At 50.8% G+C, this 12,958-nt stretch overlaps 1 protein-coding gene across 1 annotated transcript in view; it reads right to left on the bottom strand.

The window, feature by feature from the left end:
* Positions 1-12,476, bottom strand: part of LOC137165085 (antigen WC1.1-like) — a gene marked incomplete at its 3' end in the record, with an annotated part of 40,320 nt that extends 27,844 nt beyond the window's left edge. The window contains 2 exon segments of the mRNA XM_067566176.1: positions 6,850-7,164; positions 12,413-12,476. Coding sequence (XP_067422277.1) covers positions 6,850-7,164; positions 12,413-12,476 — 379 coding nt within the window.
* Between the last annotated feature and the right edge of the window lie 482 nt (positions 12,477-12,958).

Raw genomic sequence — 12,958 nt, 5'->3', positions numbered from 1 at the left:
TGTTTTTCCACAGGACCCCTGCCTCTTTCAGTGCCCACAACACGTGGTACTCACTGAATGGGAAGATGGTCAAAAATTCTCTTTATGCTCATTGATCAACGTGTGGCCCCAGCCCTGATGTACTGCACGCCATCCAAACCCTACTCCAAATACTGAATTATTAATTTCATCATGGGTTTTTCTGTGATGCTCATTTTTGTGCAACCTAAATGCATCAGAAACATTAATTTCTATTCACAACACCTTTAGGAAGTAGAGAAGTTGTATTATCTCCATTTTACACACATGGAACTGAAGCCCAGAGACATTACGGCCAAAATAATCAAAATCGTACACTAATTTTGGGTGCCTAACTTGAAACAGCCAGGTCCTGGTTTTTCAGAGTACTTAGGCTCGTGCAGCACAGTTCCCACTGACTTCAGTTTACAGCAGCGAGTGCTCAGCACCTCTGTAAATCAAACCCCACAGTCTCAAGCATGCCACCCATACAATGAGGAACAGTTATGAAACATTTGGTTTCAGTGAGTTGTCAAGCATCACTTAGCAGCTCTGTGGCAGAAGCATGGATAGAATCCAATTTCCCAGGGCAGCATTCAGCTGTCTGAACAATGAGACTCTCCTTTCGCTTCCTGCAATCTGCTGTCTCATACACAGAACACTGTAGGAGAGTAAAGAGTTAAAAGCTGCACAAGTGGTCAGGCCTAAGCTACAGGGAGTGGGGTCAAGGCACGGGCAAATCTTGTTTCTGCTAATTGGTGTACATTCTAGTTAGTCTGTTATCTCTCTTCTTTTCCTCCCTTCCTGGCCATCTGTGCTGGGAGTAAGGCTAATAAAATCACTTGTTGCCACTCCTGCGCAAAGCCTTGGTGAGAAGAAAGCCTTATCTTCCTTCTCCCCCCAGCATACCTTTACTTCAAAAAATGATAGTGTAAAATTTATGTTTTAAGGTGGTGTGCCTGACCTCTGTATGGTAATCCTGTAAACAACAAACAGGGGTGGGTATAATTATATTCATTATGTAGTTGTCAATATTCATTTTATAGATGTCAATATAACCAAATAAGGGTCTATGGGGAGTTGCTGGAAATGTACACATTTACATATTGTTATGGATAAAAGAATTGTAAAGTAACCCTCAATTACTCACGGCGTCAAGGTGGAACGAGCAAGCAATAAAGGGTTCCGTCTCCCCAATCCACCCCCAGGACAACCTGTTTGGTTATTTCTAACAAACACTTTACAGTTTCTGCAACAAATGAGGCAGGGGTCCTACAGACAACCGCTTGCTTCACTCCACAACCCTAATTCACAGCACTGTCTATCCTGTGCACTGAATGAGCCAGGATTCCTGTGGAGAAAATAGCATTTCAGAATGTAACGGAAGACTGTATGTCAATGCGTATGTACAAGTGGCCCAAAATAAAGTTGCAAAGACAACTTCAATTCTGCCATTTCCTTATATTTTAAGGCTCAACTTTGCAAACTGAATGTTCCTATCAGTAAGTTTTGTGCTTAATTTCCTAGGTTTTTAAAAAACAAACAAAAAAACCAGATGTTCCAAGATGTGGAATCATATTGACATGCACATGGCTCACCAGTAGGGTTGGACTTTTAGATCCACCACACAAACCTCTGCCACTGGAGCTAATAGAGTAACTGACAGCAGTAGCAGGTTGTCATCCTCTTTGTGGACTAGCACTAGAGGGGATCAGAAGATTGTTGGGGAGGTGGGGTTTGACAAATATTTGGTGACAGCAGGGGAATGGCAAAACAGGGATCCTGGGCTCCATTCCAGGCACTGGAGAGGAGGTGACAGACCCTTCTTCCCCTGTTCTCCCACATCTAGCCCTTTTTTCCCACTCCACTACAACCTGTACCTGTCCCAGTCCTGTCTCTTCCCCATCCCTTGCTCTGTGTCCCACTCCCATTCTCCTTGTCTACCCAGTTCCAGTCCTTCTCATTCCCAGTCCTAGACTCCTTGCCCAGCAAGCCCTAGACTTCACCTCTGACTTACCCAGACAGGTCCCAGTTTTCCCTGTTTCCTGTGCTGCCTCTCCACTCTGAGATCCTCATCTGACCCGTTTCTCTCCCCATCCTTATCTTGAGATGTCCTGTCTGCCCCGCAGGCCCAGTTTAACTCCCTTGATGCCTCACCCTGTCTCAGGGCTTCTCCACACACACACTCAGTTTGTGCACACTGGGGTGTAAATTCACCCTGCACTACCCGGCTGAGCACTGAGTGTCCATGTGGACCCTGCTGCTGATGCGCACTAACATTTTCCTGGTGCTTTGAAACGGGAGTAGATGGAAGCGCACTGGGGAACGGTTAGCGCCCGACAGCACGACCGCTGCACTCTGCACTCAGATTTACAGCCCAGCCTGCCACACACTTCATGTTCATGTAGCTGTGCTCGCAGTCTTCCCGCCCCACCCTGCATGCCTATTCCAGTCTCTTTGCCCAGTTAGTTTTAGACTCTTCCCACACCCTGGCTCCTGATCTGCTCTGTCTCTCTTCACCCACTCCCAGTTCCTCCCCACGGCTTCCCAGTCCCAGACTCCTCACCCAGTCAGTCCCAGTCTCCCCCAGCTCCCAGGCTCTTTGCTCAGCAAGTCAGTTTCTATCCCTGACTCCTTGTTCCAATCACCCTGCCTAGCCAGTCCTAGTCTCTTCCCCCAACCTCCTCCCAATCCCAGTCTCCTTCCCCAGACAGTCCCCGTCTCCCAGGCCCAGTTTCTCTCCCCCCACCAGTATCCAGTCTCAGAACGTCCTGCTCCCTCCCCCTCAGCCACTGCACTGGTTCCTCTCCCAGTCTGCTCTCCCCCTCTTACCGGAGTCTGGTCCTTGCCACTTCTACATTCAATTCAGGGAGCTTCCTTTCCGTACTGCCTGGGCCATATAGGGGAAGACAGATTCTCTGTGGCAGAGTGCCAGGAGTGAACAGATGAGCTGCACTCTGATTGTGATGCTGGCAGACCAGATGACAGCTCATGGCAAAGCCCCAGCCTACAGTGAATGCCTACAATTGCACAGCCAGGCCAATTCACGTGTGCATTACTGTAGGTCAAAGTGACAGTTGAATGGATGAGTGTATGTGATGTTTAATCTTCAAGAAAACTAATGCACTGTTACTTGTATTGTTTTCACTTATTTCCTATTGCATTATAATGGGATACAGATATCTACACTCTATATACCTCTGTAATCATATAACCCATCAAAGAAGACAGAAGCCTTGTGGGATACAAATGAAGAAGCCCCGTAGAACGCAAATTAACAGAAAAGTGCTAATGTCAAAACAAGTGGCCATTGTGTGTGATGATGGGAGATCAGAGACTCTAAATGCATTTGACACTCTCCATCATCAAAGGAAGAGCCCACGTGGGCAGTGACCCTAGCAGCTTGTTTTCTGGGAGAAGAAGCTAAAAGTTTGGATTCAGGGAAAGATCCTTCATCTCTGGGCTGTTTGGATTCTAACAGGGTGGAATAACTGAACAAGGAGATGGAGATCACCAGAGTTATTCTGGGAAGCTCTGCGAGACTTTTGGGAAACTGGCAGATTAGAAGATCTCTGCTACAATTGGAATTATAGACTGTGACTCACCTGTACATATGTTATCTGCTTCAGCCTCCCAGTAACTCTCATTTCCTTTTAGCTAATAACGTTTCGTTAGTTTGCTATGGAATTGGTACCAGCATTGTCTATGGTGTAGGATCTAGGGTACCCACTGATCTGGGGTAAGTGCGTGGTCTCTTGGGACTGGGAGCAACCTGAATGTGGTGTGATTTTTGGTGAAAGTGACCATTTTATCACATAATCCATCTTGCCTGGATGTAAGACAGACTGGAGAGTCTAAGGGGACTGTGTGACTCCCTGGTAGGAGTCTTACAGTGACCCAGGACCTTGCATTTGTTACTGGCTTGGTGAAATCTAAGGATAGAACACACCACCAGTTTGGGGCGTCTGCCCTGTCGTCTGACAGTCTGACCTGAGCTACGGACTCACAGTTGTTAGTCACTTCAGACAGCGTGATACTGATCGCTTAGACACCATTTAGTCCACCAGAGAAAGCTGATTGAGGTAATTCAATAACAAAGCTTACGAGCTGGATATAGGGTGTCCAAATGTCCCGATTTTATAGGGACAGTCCCAATATTCAGGGCTTTGTCTTATATAGGTGCCTATTAGAACTCAACCCCCTCCTGATTTTTCACACTTACTATCTGATCACCCTAGCTGGGTTGGATACAGAGCCAAGTAGCTCATCAGAACAAATCTGATCAAGAGACACTGAAGGACACCCCAGGTGGGAGAGAGAGAAGGGAGCAGGGATAGCTGAGCCCAGTCCCAAAAAGGCTGCAGAGAAGGGAGATCTCTGCTCCCCTCAGGTCCTGACAAGAGGGCCAAAAACCCAGACGATATTGTAAATAGACTGTTTCATGAGGACTAATGGTTTTGTTGTAGGGAACTGAAAATATGTGTCACTGTGAATGCGTAACTAATGGGGTCTGTGCACTTTTTGCAGGGTAAGAAGACAGGAGCAGGGACACGTCCTGGTTCACTCCCTTGTCTCAGTTCTGGTGCCTGTTGTCACTCTGATCCACAGCGAACAGAAACAACTTTCACAATCCCCGGCCTTACTGGCTAAGCACATTCCCACTGCTGTAACAACTGAGGTAACTCGATGACTGCAGCCTAGGGACATTGTGGGGCTCAGCCTTGCCAACCTTGTGGCTGACCCACCCGAAGGAGCCTGGGACCACGACAGGAGCTGCCCAAGATTCATGAGAGCATTATGGTAGGCAACCACCCTGAGAACAGCGCTAGAGGGGCCATGCCCCAAACTGAAGGGACAGTTTTAGGAAGCAGCCCATGGCAGTGGATTTAGACTCCCTGCTGGGAGAGCCGCCCTGTTCAGGGGTTGATGCAAACAGGGCCCTGGGCTGGGGCCTGGTGGAGAGGGAGGACCTCGATTCCCTACCCCACCACCTAAAAGACTGGGGCTACTCAACCTGGAAAACGAGGGGCCACAGATCAGGTGCACCAACCACTAGGCTGCCCGACACTTCAAACACCTTGTTACAAACCCAAACTTTATTCCCACTGCAAACTTACAGCTCCAGCTGAGATGCAGGTGCAGTTGTACAGAAAGGTGCACAGAAGGGACTTTTGCTGTGATACCCCTTGGTGTGTGTGCAGCTTCCTGGTGAGGTTCTAAGAGAAGGACTCCCTCTGGTGCACTTGCTAGGTGTGCAGTACAAGGCATCGCAGTTGTTATTACCAGAATAGGGATATTACACTGGTGAAGGCCAATCTGTTTTTTGCAGAGTTTCAAAATCCTTGCAATTAAGCTCATTTTTATAGTGTTCCCGCCCACCCTATATTCTTATTTGTTAGAAATACTAGGAAATAGCGTAAACCTCCCTTCCCCCACCTCCAGGTGACGAGAACGTTAAGGTTTCTCACTGAAACACTCAAAATCCAGGAGAGGCTTACAATTAAACATTGCCCTTAGCTCCCATAGCCAGAGGGAGTTGATAAAATATTCTACTCGTCCTTATGCTGTTTTTAGGGCAGTATATTATTACTACTGAATGTTAAGAAAAAAGTTATTAAAACTAAAACATAGGGGTCTGTAGTTGTAATGTTAACAATTGAGTCACAATAAATGCCTCCATAACATGGTATTGCTGTGCTGTGTAGGGCTGAGGTATGTTCTGGCTGAGCCCTCTATGATGCGCCAGATCTACAGGGTATCAGAGATTATGGAAATTTCTATTGCTTGGTCCAAAATATGAAAAGGAACAAAAGGGACCAGGGAGTGCCCCAGGTTAAATCTAATTCTGGCCAAGGTGGGAGAATCCACACATTCCTTGGTCACCCCATGAGGGTGGGAAATGGGCTATATAACTGCCCCCACATATCTGTACATCTGTGGCTGGGTGTCTAGGTCTGGATTTTAGGGTCAGGGTAACATTTTCAAAGGTGCCTCAGTGACTTAGGAGCCCATGTGAAATTTTCAAAAATGACTCAGGGCCAGATTTCAAAGGCCCTGGCATGTGCCTGGAAATGCAGACAGGGGTCTGGTGGGATTTTCCAAAACTCCTGGGGTTTGGCACCAGGCACATTTGAAAATCCCACTGGGTGCCTGTCTGCAGTTTTAGACACCTCAACATCTTGATAAATCTGGCCCTTAGTCATAGTCTCAATGAAAGTCAGTGCAAGTTGGGCACCAAACTCCTGTTGGCTTCTTTGGAAATCCCATGGTACATTTATATACAGTTTTGCAAACAGAAGTTAATGGTTATAAACAGACACATGATTTGCAAGCAGGCAAGTTCACTTATTAAGTTTACTCGTTAATTTTTCTAGGGCAATGATGAAGTTTCCCAAATATTTTTTCCCCAAATTGGCGACTGGCAACCGCAGCCACAGACCGTGTGGCGCAGGTGACACCAGCACTACTAAGTGCCCTGACAAACAACTGATCCCTAGGAAACCTTCAGCCCTGTACAGCAGGCAAGCTCCAGGCCGGATCAGAGATCCCTCTCTCATGAGCCCCGACCCCTGGCCACGGGTCCCACAGCTGGGACCTACTCAGAGGAAAAGGGAAAGGAAAGACGTGGCATTGAAACAACTGGAAATGCGATAATGAAAAGGCTTCACAGTTACAGGGGGGATCCTCCGTGGCCAGTGACATGAATAGTAATAATTACAGCTCAGTAATGACAGGACTTGCTCTGGTTTCTGTTCATTTCTCATTAGGCTCACAGGCACACGAAACCCTCGCGGTTCAAGCCTTTTTGTCTCAGGGAATTTGCCTTTCAGGATTGAGTTGGCTGATTCTTACCTGAGCAGGTCACTCCAGCATCCAAGCTATGATAGCAGTCATGCACACCCCATCCCCTGTTCCTGCAGTGCCAGAGATCAGTCTCAGTACCATCACAGGCAACGTCATCCAGCCAAATCTCTCCAGATCCTGCTCCAAAATGAGCATTACGAGGGGCACTGACAGCAGATCCACATCCCAGCTGCTTACAGACAACACCAGCATCTTTCATGTCCCAGACATCACTACACACCGTCCCCCACTGATCGTTGTGTTTAACCTCCACTCTCCCGGCACAGGGGCTGCCTCCATCCGCCAGCCGCAGCTCGTCAGCACCTGCAAAGAGACACAGAGCAGGGTCAGAGCGAGCAGGGAGCCCCTCCCCAGCCTTGTCACAGCAGAGTCCGCGCCCGGCAGCAGGGATCCGCGCCCAGAGCCATGAGACGGGGACGTGCCCAGAGCTGCCTCGTGGAGCCACCTCCTCACCTCTCAGGGCCTCACACGGGGCTGTCAGTGCTGCAGCGCTCGCCATTTTATCACCACGCTGCCATTTGGGGGTTCACCTGTCTCGTGATAACAGGATGGAAGGCGCCAAGTCACCGAGTTTCCCTGAGTCCAAATGGTGCCAGCTCCTGTCACTGTCAGTGGGGCTGGACCTGGTGAGATGCTGCCATCTCCCGACAGTCTGTCAGCATGTGGGGGAGTCACTCCACCTGAGCAAAGATGGCTGCCAGCTCCCACTGTTTGCAATGGGACTGAAGCCCACAGCGAACATGGATGCCCCTGGGTGGCTCAGGGGCTGGACAGGACCCAGGGACTGAGGTGGGCAGCAGAGACCCTGTGAAAGGAGGGTGGGGAGTGAGGGGAGCAGGGCACTGGGGGGCCAGGAGGCAGATTCAGGGGTTACAAGGGAATGGGGTAAAGACAATGACTGGGCAGGGGAGAGGAGAGGAGAGGAGAGGAGAGGGGGTTTGGAGCAGGGGGCAGGAGGCACAGCGGGGAGCAGGGTCTGGAAAGGGGGAGCAGGGAGCCAGAGTGAGGAGGGTGAGTCTGGAGTGGGGGGCGGCAGAGAGGTCGCAAAGGGGGCAGGAGGGAGTTAACAGGGAGGGAGCAGAGAGGGTCAGGAGGGAGGGGAGGGGACAGGGATCTGCAATGGGGCAGGATGGGGCAGTGCAGATGGAGCAGAAGGAGTCTGGGGTGCCGGGAGAGGAAAGAGTGTGGGGTAAGAGTGAGCAATCAGGGGCAGGAGGGAGAGAGGAAAGGAGAGTGGGGTGGGGGCAGAAGGAGGGATGAGGAGAAGAGGGGCTCTGAAAGGGGGGAAGGAGGAGAGGGGTGGGGATGGGTGACCTTGTGCAGGGCAGGAGAGAGGGGGCCTGAAGCAGGGCAGCAAGAGTGTGGGGAGGGGAGAGGGTGTGGAGCAGGGATGAGAGAGAGGGAGACAGTCTGGAGCAGGGGGCAGGATGGAGGAGGGGGGCTGGAGGGGGCAGTCTGGGGCTGGTGGAGACGGGGGAGTATTGGGGAGGGGAATGGGGTCAGGAGCAGGGAGGGGAATGGGGTCAGGAGTGGGGGCAGGCGGTGAGGGGTGGAAGGAGAGGGGAGGGGCTCTGGGGGGGGATGTGCTACCCAGTCTCAGGCAGAGAAGCTGAGGAATCAGGCAGGGAATTGTGGCTCTTTGCAAAAGGCTAAACCAATCCCGCCCTGTCTCGGTGCAGGACAGTGGAGGTGAGCGGCTGGTGTCCGTGTGCAGGTCTCCGATATCTCGGCCTGTAACTCACCCCGAACAGCAGCACAAGTTCTGTGTGCGAGTGTGAGCCCGGCTGTGTTCATTAGCTCAGTGGGTCTCCAACTCGTTCCCAGCCAGCCCTACGTCTGCCAGAGGCAATGGAGCAGGAGGGGAGAGTGAAGGCAGCGCTGGGCCATGGCCGGCAGTGCCCGTCTCCGGGTGAGCAGAGGGTAAGCGCAGTCTGCAGCTGAGCAGCCAGGCAGAGTTGTGCCGTTTGGGTGCATTGAAGGTGACGTTGCAGCCTGCAATTCGCACCCCGCTCTGGCCGAGGAGCCGAGGGGAGTTCAAATGTCCAGAGACAGACTGAATAACGGGAATGGCTGGTCTTTACAGGCTCATGATTCTTGATCTGTGGAGCTTGCCCCACCGGAGCTTCCTCCCCACACCTGCCCCACACATTTCCCTCTGCCATGGAGCCCTTCCCGCCCTCCTCCCCTGGACTCCTCCCTCTTCTCTTCTCTCCTTTCCACCTAGCCCCTCTGCCTGCATGTCCAGGCTGCTCTCCCCCAGCTGAGCAGCACACTCTGCCACATGCACTGCCAGTGGCTTTTCTCCCAGTAGCCAGCTCTGAGTTCCACACACACCCCAGTTGTCTCTGGAGCCGTTTCCATCTCTGGTGTTTGTGGAGAGGCCAAGCTGGCTGCTGGGAGAGAGGCAGTTAACAGGCAATGTGAGGATGGGCCACTGCCTGCCACACAATCCTGTGGCCTCTGGCTGGGAGAATGGTCCCCAGGACAGATGTGAAGACCCAGGACTGTCCCTGGGAGTGTGAATGAGTATAGGCATGATTGCAATGCCCATGAGTGATGGCTACATGCTGATTTCCACCGCCACCCCTGGAACAGGCTGGATGCAGCGGTGGGTGGCTGAGCCAGGGACAGCACCTTCATGGAGCCTCCATGGAGCTTAGAGAACGGGGCAGTTCATTGCATCGCTCAGTGATGTTCCCGGGTGGCAGGGCCCCGGGCTGTGACACTACTGTAGCTAAGTGCACACAAAGTGCTGTTTCCCTGCACACAGCAGAAACTAACAACAATCTGCAGTTTCCTTGCTCAGAAATCCCCCAGCCTGCCCCTGCAGCGAGCTCCAACAGGCTTTGTTTGTTTGCTCCCTTCCAGGATCCTGCTCACAACTCCTTCTCCTGGCTTCTCCCTCCAACAGACACAGTCTGACTCCAGTATCCTAGCCCCTGCATGGCACCAAGGGAAACCTCTGGGTTCTCTCTGACCTGACTAGCAGCCAGTGCCTTGGGCGGTACCCCACTGCTTGCAACTATAGTTCGTACATAAAGGACCTTGATTGCTCTGTTGCTGGAGCCTAAATGAGAGTGCTTAGCCCTGTCATTGGCTTTCCCGAGTGTGTGTGCTTCTCTTTGGATCCATGACCCACCGATGGCAGCCATGAGCACCTTTCCCGATAACAATCACAATTATAGACTGGACGTATCATATACCTGCACCATTTCTGTGACCCGAAATGGAATAATGACCCACACCCAGCACTCTGAACAGCGGGGAAGTTCATATCTGGGTCGGGGGGTGAGAACCGTGGCTTTCCTCCATCCCTGATATTTTCTCATTTGTTTGCCAGGACCCCACATAAATACACACATTTGTTTTTCTGCACAATTTTAAAGGGTCAGTAATTGTGAAACTCGATCGTTTGGCAAGGAGCATTGGGGCACTGAAGGAAAGAGAAAAAGTAGCTACATGGTGATATCCCCTACACTGTAAACTCCCCAACATGACTGTGTCTGCGTCACATGAAGCAAATTCAGATTTCCCACAGAATATAAAAAAAATCTCTAGGGGATCACGCACATTTGCTCATAAATCCAACAATAATTCCTCCAAGCTAAACATGTGCTTGGCATCTCTATATGACACTATCCCTCAAATAACTGCAATCATTTATTCCTCACACAGCAGCAATTGCCCATCTCCTGCACGGTCAGTCTGATCACCGCCGAGTCACCGTAGAATGCTTCACTTTTCGGTCATGTGCAGCTGCACCTGGGCTCTAACCCCAGCACCTTATATGTGAACTTTTGTGGGAATTTGAAATACAAACACCAAGTAACCTGCTGGATGGTCTGTTTACTCAGGATTTTCTGGGTATCATCCCCCAACTCACTGCACAGTTACTGAGTTGTCTGCAATACACGTTAGGGCAGGTTTTTCTCAAAGACAATAATTTAGGCTCATATTTCTGATGATAAACTTCAGCTTCAGTTTCTCAGGCTGGCGCAGCAGCACATGGGGTTCCCATGAACCAGCTACAGCTGTGCAGTTCACTCCCCTGCCCTGCCAGGCACCTGGGTCATTCTCATGCTGTTAACACCAGCACAACAGATTCCAATCACTGCATTATTTAAATCAGATCTGGGACCCGCTTTAGTTCTAAGCCAATCTTGGATCAGTTTTGGAGTCTTTGGGCCAGATTCATTTCCTGTGTTGCACCTGCCTGTGCTGCCGTAACCCAGGGTCTGGGTCCCCTCACTGGTGTTACGTCTGCCCGGAGCTGGGACACAGCATGGCAAAGAGCCTGCAACCCCTCCCTGCCCTCCAGTCCTGTGCTGGGGGAATGAGAGCAGCCCTGAAACTGGGCAGGGGCAGCCTGGAGGGAATGAAACCAATATGGCCGTGAGATGCCCTGATACAGCACCTCTGCCGTGAAGCTTGTGCTGGTCGGGCTTCTCTAGGCTCCAGCTAGGATTCAAAGCTTCTCTGCTCCCACAGAAACCCTGGGGCAGGGAGGCAGGGCTCCTTCAGGGTAAATCTTCCTGCTGGCACAACTTCCAGTACCCTTGTGTGCACAGGGCATTGCACACTGCACAACAACACACACACACACACTCACTCACACAGAACCCCTTTGTGGGAGGAATCAGTTCTGGGCTCATTTGGGTCAAATCCTGCTCACCTCACACATGCAAATCTTCCACTGGCTGCAGTGAGTGCCTGGGGGAGTGAGGAGCCAGGACTTGGCCCTTGGAGCTGTTGGCTTTGGACCAAACAGATATTTCTGCTGGATCCCAAATTACAGATGTATTTATTTGGAGTTAAAATACTAAAGTGAGGCCTAGCCAAGGCTCTAGGCACCCGGACAGCATTGACAGCACACGCAAATCCCAGCAGCATCGACCATTTCAACAAAAACTCAGCCAGCCGGACACCTACAGAAACTCCTTCCCACCCCTCTCTCGGTATGTCAGGCACAGCCTGGGTCCTCCCCAAATGCCCCATCAGAAACCTGTGTTTGCCAGTGTGCCAGGAAGTCATTAAATCTGGGCTATTTTGGCCAAAAGGGAAAAGCAAGTTCCAGACTCCATTCATCCATTTCTGTTATAAAAGGGGAACCAGCTCAGACATCTATGCTGTCCGCAGATGTGGCAGTAGGGCACAAAGGGAGAGAGATGATCCCTCAGGGAGGCCAGGCCCAGGTCATTTAGGACTTTATAAATCACAACAAACACCTTAACCTCCACCCAGAGATGGGCAGCTGGAGCAGATCCTGTAGCAGTGCTGTAACACGCTCCCAGTGAGACACTCGCTCAGTAAGTGAACTGCCACGCACCAGCCTCAGTCTCTGAATGGTTTTAAAGTGCAGCCCCTTGTAGAAGTCACTGCAATAATCTAAATTCGAGGTAACAGAAGCCTGGGTAACAGTGGCAGGGTCTGCACCTGACAGGAAAGGTCACAAACTCCTAGCCAGACACAGACGGTCAAAAGCTGACTGTAAAAATTACCATCCTAGTTCCCGTTAACCCAGCTCCCCATCTTAACTAAAGAGCAGACTTACCTGCTGCGTCCTGACTTGTGAGGAGAAGAAGCCACAGCACCGGAGTGCAGAGATGTCCCTTCATTGCCAGCCTGACGTGCTCTCCCCTCCTCTCACTACACTGGCTGCACCTGAACACCCGGCCAGGGCTCCTCTGAGTCTGACAAGTGATAACAAAGCCACGGAAGGGAAATATATAGATTCAGAGGCTGGCACCAGCTGCCAGAAGGAACCAATAGCAAACCCACCTGCCTTTTTAGTTATTATCAGTGGTTTTATCTGAGAATTTCTGCAGCTAAAACATCCAATAAAACTTGAAAGCAACAAACATCACCATATATGAGTGATGAGCCCCCTCCTGACGTCAGGTTTACCACAGCCTCAGAGCATCGTGTAACCCCCTCCCTCCTCCCTTCCTTCCCCCCTCCTCATCTCTGGTGCGGGAGAGAAAAGTTCTGTACAAACTGTATCTGTGCTGTGTCTCACCCAATAGATTCTATAGCGTATTAAACATGAACAGGGATTCATTAGAGGCTGGTAATTTCATAAACTAATGAAGAAATCCCC

Source organism: Emydura macquarii, unplaced genomic scaffold, assembly GCF_026122565.2.
Source record: "Emydura macquarii macquarii isolate MOO-44397 ecotype Brisbane River unplaced genomic scaffold, CSIRO-AGI_Emac_v2 contig_2739, whole genome shotgun sequence".
In the NCBI taxonomy this organism is placed as follows: Eukaryota; Metazoa; Chordata; order Testudines; family Chelidae; genus Emydura; species Emydura macquarii.
The sequence above is the reverse complement of the archived record's forward strand: the minus strand, read 5'-3'. Positions and strand labels throughout refer to the sequence as shown.